Genomic DNA, 12,753 nt, shown 5'->3' with positions numbered 1-12,753 from the left:
ATATTATTTTTTAAGGAAACAGAGTACAAAGCAACCCTTTAACCATATAGTAGCCTCAACTTGATTTGCATTGAAAAACAGGTAGAGCGTGGTAGTTGAGGTTTGTGCTTCGTAAAGCAAAGGAAATACATCGCGGTTGCAAAGCATCCTTAACCTCCAGTGATTTATTGGCCCTCAGCCAAGTTATCAGGGGAATCTAATTCTTCTTTATTATTCAAATAAACCACATTTGGCACCATGGTTCCTTTTCAGAATAGCTTCACAAATAGACTGAGTACTGTCATTTATTTGACCTTGTACTTGTGTGCTGTAGCTATAATTTTATTTGCCATTCCATACAACAAATGCACAGAAAGCCAAAATATGAAGACAGGCTATACTATTAGAAACAAAGCACATATGTAATATACCTCTTGTTTTTACTTGCTTCCTTTTAAAAAAGAGAAAAACCTAAGTAACAATTTATTCCTTTTTTTTTTTTTTTTTTCTCCCTCACCTCTATTACCTCTTATTATGTCTGCAGCTGCACTGCTCCCTTTTCCTGAGCTTTCTTTAAACAGGCCAGTTTGCAAACCTGGTCTGTGCCCTGGCCGGCTAGCAGTGACGGCAGGAAATCTCTTACTCTAGGCTGTGAACTTCATAGCAAAGAAGAGAGAAGGAAAGTAATGCATAATATCCTGCCTGAGCACCACTTTGCATGAGATGGTAACAACTTGTTTCTGGGAAACAAGTGTCCTGGCCAGCTGAGCAGCCCCCGATATTTTCTACTGCCCCAGAGCCTTGCAAAGCTGTTGATTTTATCCTTAGTTCTGCACGGATTTGCCTCCCCAGTTACTATTATTTTTGTTTCAGTGCCTAAGTCTCGAAAGAAACTATGAAAACAAGCTGAAATCTCTCAGGTAGCAGGCATTCATATTGACTTTGCAGCACTCTGCAGTGCTCAGATGTGCAGACCGATTTTAGACACTCACTTTCGCAACCTCACCCTGTTTCTTAAAGGAACTGGCCGTTTTTAAAAYGATTGCCCGATATCAAAAACTCCCTGATGGCTTGAAAATGCCAGCGGAAGGATGGAGACGAAGGCAGCGACCCTCTGTGCACCACTGCAGAGGGGCAGCAGGTCCCTGCAAAAAGCCGTATTTGCTGCGTGAGCACGAGGCTGAACCCCACCATCACAGGCCATTTTTTTTTCATTAGTGTGTGCTGTTCATCCAAAATAAGAAATTCTGGCTGTTCTGCATGTTTCCCAGCAAGCGTGGGCTTTCTAACAAGTGCTACGGTTCCCAGAATGACTGAATTCCGCATGCTGGAGCAATTGAGCCTCCCCTGGTGTAACTGAGCTGTGGCAATTTAGACAGACTGAGGGCAAAACTGGGAGATTTTGATTCATTTCTTTGGCCTTTTCTCTCTCTTCTTTCATTCCTTCTTAAAGCTGGATCCTTCTGTCTACTTTAAACATGCATTTGTATTCCCTGAAACTGCTCTGGTTCCAATTCCACAGTGAACTGCTCTGGAAGAGCACCCTAAAATCTGTATCTTCCAAAATAACTTAAAGTTCTTGGTACGAAAACATACATATTTATGGGTGTCTCCAAATGCAAGGTGCATTCATTGTAATGTCAAAAGAGTATTTATTGTATTTTTTATTTATTGTTCAAATATCCCTAGTTTTGCCACGAGTAACTTTATTATCATCAYTGCCAGACTACCTCCAGAGACATTTGTTTCATCAGATTTCTTTACCATTATCCTTGCAGCTATCTCAGAAAATCAGCATTCATTTGTTTTGTACCACTGGCTCTCAAAGTTCAGAAAAGAGAAAAATTGGGTCCAGTGAAAAACTCTGCTTTCACCTGCTACATTTGGGTACAAGGACTATTTTCCCCTAGCTGAGACACATCAGATTTTTTCCTCTGGTAAATACAAAATACATTGTGCACGCACCCTAGCAAAAATGAGAAAACAAACAAGGATGAAGTCTCTGAGAAGTCATTGGACTACCAAGTAAGACCCTGAAGGCAGCGATGGAAGAAGATTAGTCAAATAAAAATGTTTATAAAGTACACCCTGGGCTTTTGAACTCACAAAASTACCTAGAAGTGGAATTCTAAATAAATATATAGTTTGGGAGTATCAGCATAGGCACCTATCAGTGTTCACCTGCAGGTTTTGCCTGCAATGCAAGAAATGCAATGCTACATGTACCACATGCCATTCTTCCAGAAATTCAGATTTCCTAAGCTTTCTAAAATTGTTACCAGTGGAAAGAGTAGCATTTCTATGCCTATTTTGAGAAATGGTTTTATGGATATTTTTGCTAATGCTCTCCATAACAAATAACACTTGAATAGTAACACAGTGTCGGGAGCTCCAGCATTCCTTTTGTCATTGCTAGAGACCAACAATATATACCAAGAGAAAAACACATAAATAAATACAAACACAAAATACAGAGTATCTCCATAAAGACACAAGAACAGTAAGAATCAGAGATGTTGTAGTGGATCTCAGCAGATTTCACCTCTAACTATATTAAAATACATATTTCTGGTTCTGATTTTTCATTATTTTTTCATCAATCACTTGGGCAGTGAATGCAAAGAGATGTTTGCACTGATACATCAAATATTGTAACATGCACACATAATTGTGTTATTTATCTGAATCCTTGCTGAAAATGTAGATGGAGATAAAGAGGAAGTATAAAGCCTCAACAACACCAATATAAATTGAGAGTAGGGAAAGACTTAGCAACGACTACAGCTAAAGARACAGTGCAAGAAAATGCTTTTAACAGGAGACTAGCATAGGGTTAAAGCCAAATTTTTCTTGAACAGATGATATTTCAGATGGCCACACTATTCCAGATGCATCAATTTCCTTGAAAATCCAATCCATATATGTGCATATGCTGTGCTGGCAGGAGGACTGACTGAAATGGCCAAAACCCAAGAGCTAATATTCTTTTGGCCAGAATAATGCAATTATTATTTTCCTAGCTATCAGTCTAAGCATACAGAGCCATCTGTTATGCAAAGCAAACATACACATCTCAATTACAGAAAATGCAGTTGCCTTGACAGAATTTGGATTACACCACTAACCAGGGCTGTAAAATTTGTTTTARGCTAGTGTATAATGGATGCCTTTCAGGAGTTCCCTAATTAGCATTTACCTGCTTAAACTAATTATCTATCCTTCTTCTTTACTGGCTTATTAAACTTTGTTGGATACTATGCATAAAAAAATCAATATGAGCATAAGACAACAATAAACATTAAAGTCCTGATTCTTTACAGCATTAGCAACATAGTGGCACACCAATTGCAAAATCTGAGATTCTTGATACTAACTCCCAAACAGATTAAGGCAGGGATTAAAGGCTATTACAAAACCAGGGACTTTAATGAGAGAGAAAAATACTGATAGGAGTTAGAAGCAGCTCTGTTTCCATTTCTATCATTTGGGCTGCTAAAGCCAGCACAAAATAACAACTACTATACATCTTACAGCCAAATGCTTGCACGGTTTCTGAGGAGTTAATGAACACCTATTCTCATTCTCACCAGATAACATTTAAATGCGGCCTCTTTATGCTTCAAATGTTAGTATTTTCCACTTCATTTTTGTTTAGGGTAGAGCAAAACGGACAGTTTTCAGTACTATACAGTTGCAGTATGGTTCCCAATTCGCTGCCTTCTTTTTTTTTCTCCTCAGGGTGACTGCRCTGGCAGTAGATTACCCTACTCTAAAAATCATCATGCAAAATCTCACTGCCGCTTTTCTAAGTCCAAGAAGAATGAAGCTCTTTTAGCTAAACCTTTCTGGGGATACCCCCTGCAGCAGAAGTAGGCATAAACAGCAACAAACAACTTTCCGCCCACTTTTCTCCAGTCTTTTAGTCTCTGAAAAAAAACATTTTCAGCAATTAAAAAAAAATCCATTTAATGAATTTGTCTTTTCATATTAGTGAACATTTATGAAAATAGCAAAATGTGTCCTTGTTGAAACCCTCCCTGCAAGACATTTTAATGGTCTCTCTCAGTATTTCTTGACTCCAAATGACTCCCTGTCATCGTGTCAGCTCCCTGGATAATGCAGGGTACTCCATAAACATCCAGTAATAGGGCACCAGGGAAGTACTATTAGTGTGTCCCTTTCCTACCAGGTAGAGAGGTTTAAAGTTCAAAACAACTGAGAAAAGAAACTTCATTTGTTCTCAATAAATTAATAATGATCCTTTGTGGCAAAAAGTTTTCTAGCCCAAGTTTATCTTATCTGAACATTCAGTGCTGATAGATACGTTTTTCAATTACTTCTCAGGATGAACCACATGCAGCTTTAAATAACTAATTCAATAATCCATGCAAAATACAGAAAACAGATTATTAGTTCCTTAAGCATGATAACCAGAAGAGTGCAAAGTACACAGTTATGCTCTAGAATTGAAAGTATTTACTTACTTGGGATAGACCTAAATAGATGGAGACAGTTTCCGAAATGTACAAAAATTTTCCTTCTTGATTTAGTGCAAATACAAATCCATCCAAGGACTGCAAAATAAGAAAAACAAAAAAGAAAAAAAAAGTGAATAGATTGATATAAAATACTAAACTGWAGACAGAAATAGATCCAAAGCCATCACACAGCAAACTGAGGAAAATGGTCTGAATTCTGTAGGAACATTTTTAATTTGAATCCTTAAAACAATTCCTTTATGTTCAATCTACATATTAACATGATTTGACTATCTCCAAAACTCTAAGGTCTTTGTGTCATGCTACCATCTGCTAAAAACCATATAAAATTCACCTCATCTTCATAATAGAAGAAATAGATAAAAATAAGATATTCTTCAAATGTTTATAGGCACAAATAAATAATGAAAACAAGACATTTTAAAAACAAATGGTATGTAAGAAAAAAAAATAAGAAAACTATGGAACCTAAGGAGTGAATGTGTCTTTCAGAAGAATTTTGAAATTTGCCCTTTCCAAAACTCAAAAAGAGAGAAAAAAAAATCCTATTAGTGCTTGGACCACTATGGAGCTTAATAATTTGTTAATTAGTTGAGGATTACACATGCACAAACACACACACACATACACACACACACATTTTCCTTTTGTGAGAGGATAAACAAAGCCAATCAGAAGATTACTGTCAAATATGTTTACAGCTTAAGTCTACAGAAACRTAATGAATTTCATCCCTTCTCTGTRAAACTCTAGATCAGATTTGATTCTGACAGGTTCAAGTCTTTGGATGTGGCTTCCACTGCAACTGCAAAAATCTAAATACAACTGCACAGTTTCATGCATCATTTTTGAAACATGACTTCAATTCACAAACAAAACACTATATCCTAAGCTGATACAYAGAGTAAATCACTGCACATCAAGAGGAAAATGTACCTCTAGGAACAAGAACAAATCTTCACTATGAATAAACTGCCTTTCATTCACTACATATACCTTTACTTTTTGCTTTGCTTATGCTTTTTATAAGGYTGATTATAGGCAAACAAGCATTTAGTACTGCAAAAGTAAAAATGCAAAATGATAGAGATTAGTAATGCTAATACAACTCAGGAAACAAGAAACACCTYTAATTCAAGCCTTGGGGCAGAGGTATGTGTAAAGTAAAAATGTACTATTTGAGAGATCAGCACAGTTTTGGAAGAACAAGATAAGAGAAGCGCAAACAAATTCAGAGGAGCTGAAGTCAAAGTCACTGTGATCATTTCTCTCCTTTTCAGAGCAGTCATTTTGAGGTTTTTTAATTTTTTGATTCTCTTGCTTCTTGATTAATTTCTAACATACTGCTTGGTCAGAAGCTGTCTTTGGCAAGTCAGCCCCTCTCTGATGTAGTAGGTGGTGGAACTCGTTCAAAAATCTGGGTTTTCTCAAAAGAATAAACCACACATTGGAAACAAACCTTCACTAAAGTTACTGCACTAAAGAAAGACTCTCTAATTTATATTTATGAATTAATAAAAATGTAAATCTACATAGACTTCCTTCATGTAAAAACATTTATATTATGCAAGCCATTTATAGCCTCTTATAAATCATCATCATTGCTTTTCAAACGATTAACATCAGTTCCTTGAATTTTAACATCAATAACTGCTGGAAAATTTGGAGCAGTGAAGATCAAACTTAGAACCATACAAGGACATTCAAAGCCTTTACACATTCGCTCTTCTYTACTAGGTTTCAGTTCGTCTGCTACCATCCACTTTCCCCATCACAGAAAGATCAGAGAGTTAAATCTTTAAAAGTCTTGGTCTGAGTCTTCCCAATGCTCCGTTCTATGTTCCTTTGAGGAAACTGGCTTAAGCCTATTTTGGAAATGACACTGAGAACTATTACGCCGATTCCGTGGCCACCTATATGTTGAGCTCGCTAGAGTGCCGTCCTGCACCAGCAGCAATAATTTGCCATCCAGAATCAGAGTGACAGCCTATCTGCAGTGCTTGGGTCTCCTGGATCTGTCAATGTGCTCCTGAATGCTCCAGAACACAGCTCAGAACACCAAGAGTGGCTCTGTAGGCAACGCCGAGCAGCTGGGGAGGGTCTTTCTAACCTCGGCTTGTTACTGCTCCTGCATGACCATGACAGCCGATATTCTTTATAATTATCTTTGTAACTTAGTGTGGCTCAAGTCACTTTTTTTGGAATCCTGTTAAGTTTTTGGCTCAATAGTGTCTTGATGCAACAAGTATTGTAGATTATTTTTATGTCATATAAAATGCTTATTTTCTAGTTATCATCTTATTTAGAAACTCAGACTTCTCAATAAAACAAAAGTTTAAAAAAATTAACATGGATTACACAGAAATATTTTCCTCACTGTCACTCTTGGAATTGGCTGAAACCAGCTTTACTGGAAAAATATAAAATATAAATATATGAAGAAGTCTCAGGTAGGCACAAGAGCAAAAGGCATTTCAACCTTCAGGAATAACATTTGCAGAAGACATGAGCAACATGAAAGAGTCTTAAAATGAGGAGTGTGAGACATCCTTCACAACTCACCCTTCTTCATTTGTGATTTGTCCACACCACCACCCWCTCTGAATCTCTCCTCTAAGTGAACAAGTTTTAACCCTTTCTCCTTTCATTTCTTTCAGGGAAGCCATGCCTTCCTCTTGTCTGCTAGTTTTGCATGTGGCATTTTAGGGACTATCACTGAMAGCCTGGAAGGGCCAGTGCTACTCACAGCTTCTCTGACTTCTTGTGTGACTGGTTGCTTTCTACTACTAAGYGGTGGTCCCACCTCCTTTCTCAATTTCCTTTCATTCTTTTGACTCCTCTTCTTTCTTCCTGCAGTTATGCTTGAGTGTRCAGACTGACAGAATTCAGCATTTTGCTCAACAGAAAGTTGATTTAAAGAAGGAAAAAAGAAAACAACATACACACAATAAAAATCTGATGAGAAATAGCCAGCTTTCAATGCAAGGCAGTTGAACCACCAATGTGAAAGAGCTGAGACGGACCAAACACTTCTGTGCCAGTGCTGCTGTTGTTCCTTATACAGGTCAAACAGCAGTTCTGAAGGACTGCCTCATTTGTTATTCATAGGTATTATTTATGAATATTTATTATTTAAGTAATGCGTGTAGAAATTTTTCAATTTTTCATAAAGCGTCTGTCCTTCGTGCATGTCAAGAGAGCAGCAGACTCCAGGCAGAGGTGGCAGGAAATGTAACAAAGGTATCGGGAGCAACCGCACGGGATACTCCTGTATACTACCTATTTACAGCCAATTTTGTATTAACGAGGAGAAACCTTTGGAACTATTATTTGCATTGCAGATGTAGAACAAACGACACTACCAATGCAAGAAAAGCACTGGATTTAGTCAGCCTTCAAATCTCTGTCTTAAAATAGTGCCAGAGTGTTTTTTCCAGACAGGATTTTCAAACAGTTTCTCCATAGTTCAAAGGCAAATAGGATTTGTTTCAGATTTTCCACAGTTATCATCAGCTATAATACAGAAACAGGCCTTGCAAAGGTCACCGATATTTCATAAAGTTCCGTAAAATGTCCTATTTTCACTGAAGGGGAGCCCATGAAGATCAAGGCAGAGCGCTGTCTGTTAGCAAAGTATCTCGAGCTCCTTCCTTTTTTATTTCACGAGTGAAGGGCACTGCCCTAAGCCCTGCCCTGTCGCATTGAGTGGGGCTCCTTCAGCACGGTCAGCGTGACCCCCACCTGCCATCTCGGGACACAATTCCATTTCTGGAAGCCTGGCAACATCCCACTTAAGCCCACGCATACTGGTTATGTGCAAAATGTGATTAAAGCTGAGGTTCCCTTGGACTTTTGATTTCAGAAAGCCATTATGTATTATGCTATTTCAATCACCACAGGCTACTTTCTAATTTTTTTTTTTCTCCCTCCAAACTGCCCCACTGTTTTCAACAGGCGCCAATTAAGATTCCAGGGTCAAAGGGTTAATTACATCTTCTTACCCACTATGTAGAATTTTCTGATTATTAACCAAGGTTGGATTAAGATGAAAAAGAACCGACACAAATGTTAATGCTCGCCCCTCCTCGAGAAGATTTATCATAATACCACGCTGAAATCTATATGCTTTCTTCAAAGCAGCAAGGGAACAGAATCTTAGGGGAAACACTAAAATAACTGTTTTAAAGACATGCAGGTATCCATGTTATTGAGTTTTATTATTCCTGAAAATCTTCCTAAGGTGGCCAGGCAGGCCTGACACAAAATTTCCTTTGTCACATACCCGAAAGTCAATGTGGGAGACGATGGAAGAGAGACTCAGATGTGAAAGTCACTTGCTGCAGTACCTCTGAATAATAACACCAATAACCATAATTTATATCTTCTGACATCAGAATAATATGAAAATACGAGGTTTTTAACAAAAACAGTAAGTGCTTCTTACCGTATTTGTAGAAGAATGAGGTTATTTCCTTGCAGGATATGAAGCTAACTGTACCACATTGAYCGAATACGCACTAATGTATAATGCATTGTACTAAATGGATTTATATTTGTCAGAGGAATTTTGTCCCAGCTATTTTTGCATATTCCCAACGCAGACAAATTTAATTCACTGTGGTCTTACTACAGTGTCCTTCTGGAGAATACCCTCGTATTTCATACTATCCCTGAAGTCCCTAATTCCTCCTAGTGTATTCCAATGCTGCAAAAAAAACCCTGCTACCCTGACCCAAACTCCAGTTATAGTGAAGAATTACCAGTAGGCTAGGTTATTTTAATGACAGATTATTTTAAACTAAGCCTTCACCATCTGTTCCACCCCCTAATTATGAATGCAAAAAGAACATATTTCACAATTACATCAGTAAAAAGTAAGATATACATGATTTAAATGCATGCATGTGTTCTTTGTCCAATGCAGCATGCATCTGTGATGTTTTGCTCGTAATTCAGGCTCTGATCGGGAGATAGGGGCTGGGGACGGGAATGCTCCCCCTGATAAAACAGATTAATTGATATACTAAACTTTTTCCTGGCAAACAGATCATCTTAATTAGAATTTTTTACTGTTATGACATAATGGTATTATAACTGGAGCTGAACATTAATTTGAGGACAAAGCCTGCCACCAATTAGACAYATAGCATCCAATAAGAGCAAAAATATTTCAGTCTGGTTAAAAAAGAGATGGTACGGGATGGATTTGACAGTTACCTAAGCAAATAGTTCCTCTCTTGTAATACACATACCATTGCATAACTTGATTTGCATGGCTTAAAAAAATGTAGCTTACTAAGGAAAAAGGGAATTTCATCTCAACATGCTAACTGTTCTCAGGCTGGGTTTTAGGACGGAAGGGACACGCAGCAGCAGCAGAGCAAGTGGGCAGCAGAGATCCGATGCAGAGCTTCAGTGCCCACCTATTGTGCTCGCCCTATTAAGATAGCAGAGTAGCATCCTGCAGCAGCACCAGCAAACACGAAAGCATCACAACTGAGGCAGGAAATCTCACCCGGGGCTTTCACAAATAAGTGCTGTGAGGCGACTGCAACGTTATTCCTGGGAACATCACTTGGTGTGCAATGTATTTCATACACATGAATAAAAGCTAATAATTAAATTTCAGCCATTTGCTCACTCAAGGACATATCTGAAAGCTTTCGGGATTTTTCAGTCTCCTGCAGAGAACAAAAATTTCCTAAATAAAACAAAAAATGGGTCTTGCTGGAGTGTTCCTTGGGATACCAGCCTTTGACAATACGTTAAAAATCCTGTCATCAAACACACAAAAAACTCTGTTTTCAACTCTCATACTCTTGTTATTTTTTACCACAATTCAGCATAATGTTTACATGACTATATAGACTTCTTGTAAGTTAATGACATATAGCAGAGGAAAAAAAAATGCTACAGTAAAAAAAAAGATGAGGTAAGAGGATAAACTCAAAGGATGTGGTTAGAATGGGTCTTGATGCCAGCTTCCTAATGTGCCATGTTCRTGCTCTTTGCTCATGTGGTCAGGATGCAATTTATGACAACAAGGAAGTGCCAAAAAAATAAATGTGTCAATAATAAAGAGATCTTTTTTATAGCTTGAAGCCAAGAAGCAAGGCATGAAGAATAAACTTTACTTGATTCCCCTGATGCATCTTTCTCTAGACTTACAGAATTAAAGGCATCCATTTATGTACSCAAAGCAGGAATAGCTTGTAGGGGCAGCTTCACCACTTGATTCAATAAAATGAATAAATAAATGACATTTTGTTCCAGATCAGGACTCATTGGAAGTGAAGAATATAAAGAAAAGTTCAGAGGTAAGAAAAACATCTGAAAGCTGGCAATTGGTGTACATAAGGTGTACTCCTGGGTTTATTCACTGATAATAGATTAGGTTTATAGGTTTATAGACCGATAATAGATATTCGTATCAGAGATGAGGTTGAGAATGGCTGAAAAAGTAAAAATCACCAAGCTGCAGGAGCTCAAGATCTACTGAAAATCTGGCATCACAGTGGGGAAAAAGAAAAAGAATATCCTTACATTTCATTGTAATTCTGTTGGGAGAAAGAAATAGCAAGACACTTGAAAAGAAATTCCAGGACAGCAAACTTGCACGTATTTTGTACCCAGTTTATCAGAAGATATATTATTTCAGCCAAAGCCTTCATACAACATGCAGAGACAACTTTATCACAGCAAAAATAGAGGAAACAACAAAACTTGAAGCTTTTGGATAGTTTTACATCAGTGACAGTAAAAATTTCCAAAGGGGAGTAGGACCTAGTAAGGAGAGAAGAGGGAGTTTGCTTCCTTTGGAGCAAATGGAAGATGGAGACTGATACAGCATTCTTTTACACRGTTTCAGGTAATTTTATAGCATTTTTAAAGAAAGAAGATGTTCAGTAAACTGTACATTCCCTCTGGATGTATCAGTGTTTCCCAGTCTGTGGAAAACTGCAGAGTGATTGAGGTCTTTGAACCTCGGTGGTTCCTCTGAAAGGGTCTGTGAAAGGTAACTGAGAAAAATAAGCTTACTATCATTAGACTTGCATTTTCCACACAGCATTTAAACCACAGAGTACAATTTTTAGGATCCAAAAACACACACACAAAAGGTTAAAAAACGTGTTTCCTCTTTGACTAATGCAATTCTTCATTGTGCATTCTTCTGCATCAACAGGTTATTACTAAAATGAAAACTGATTTACATCTGTATRTGCTATAATAACCACCATTGAAAAGGCAAGTTAAAAACTTACTTATTTACCCTCAGTCTTTGCTATCCTCTTCTGTGGGAGATCTCAACATAAAGGAAAAAGGAGRAAAAAAAGGACTCCAGAGGGAAGGATTCAGATCTACCTCAATTAAAATTCAATTCTGTGGGAGTTGTGTATTAAAGCAGTAACCTTTCATCCTTGAGATGCCAGGGTCTGATGAACTCCTAGAAAGGATTTAGGTAGGATTCCTAGTTTTGGTGCCAGACTGTCATGCCTGTAACCGCCTGCCACACAATACAACCAACTATATCTATTTAGGAGGAGAACTGCCATCCAGAGATCACCTTATTTATCTCTTGACCTGAGAATGGGATGGGTGCAGATCAGAATTGAGGGTATATCTGGCTTGGGACTGGCTCTGTTTTAGGTCTAAAGGATTCCACTCTCGGCTGGTTTCTGCCCCTCTGCGGTAGAAAAGCTCATCTGCTACAAACCATCCTACCTGTATGTATGTATGTATGTTTGTGCACAGGGAGGTGCTGCCCCAAACCAATGGCTTGATACTCTGAGACTTGTGTAGTATTTGTTACTATGAGTGTCAAAGCAGAAAGAGAAGCTGGCCCAGTAGTAGGAGTGATGAYAAATCCTGATCTGGGGCAGTATGAGGGGTAACTCTCCAGATCTGCACCTCACCCTTCACAGCAAGAGATTCCAGGAATCTGATCTGCCAGGAATACTGTGCAGATGGGAGGATCTACATGAGCAAAATTTACTGTGGGAGTCTCATATATATACATATATATATATATATCTTTTTTTTAAGTCTACGCAATCTGACACTGTATTAAAGTGGATAAAGGTTTGCTGGCCAAAAAATAGGCTATAAATTATAAGGGAGATGGGTGATACGGAGTTAATTGCACTGTTAAAATAACATCTGCACTCAGTAGGTGCTCAGATGCTGCAGTGATTGATCCTGACAAGTGGCTTTGCTGGAATTAGACCTCTAGCCCAGAAGTGACTACATGTGTTCTCACTTGCATCACAGGATTTTA

General features: G+C 38.0%; 1 protein-coding gene across 1 annotated transcript in view; it reads right to left on the bottom strand.

Moving 5' to 3' along the window:
* Nucleotides 1-12,753, bottom strand: part of NPAS3 (neuronal PAS domain protein 3) — a 542,948-nt gene that overhangs the window by 175,639 nt on the left and 354,556 nt on the right. Inside the window, exon 5 of the mRNA XM_026051847.1 lies at nucleotides 4,464-4,553. Within this exon, the coding sequence (XP_025907632.1) occupies nucleotides 4,464-4,553 (90 nt within the window). The remainder of the gene's footprint in view (nucleotides 1-4,463; nucleotides 4,554-12,753) is intronic.

The sequence above is a fragment of the Nothoprocta perdicaria genome, unplaced genomic scaffold, assembly GCF_003342845.1.
Source record: "Nothoprocta perdicaria isolate Ctin4 unplaced genomic scaffold, notPer1 scaffold_8, whole genome shotgun sequence".
Lineage (NCBI taxonomy): Eukaryota > Metazoa > Chordata > Aves > Tinamiformes > Tinamidae > Nothoprocta > Nothoprocta perdicaria.
The sequence above is the reverse complement of the archived record's forward strand: the minus strand, read 5'-3'. Positions and strand labels throughout refer to the sequence as shown.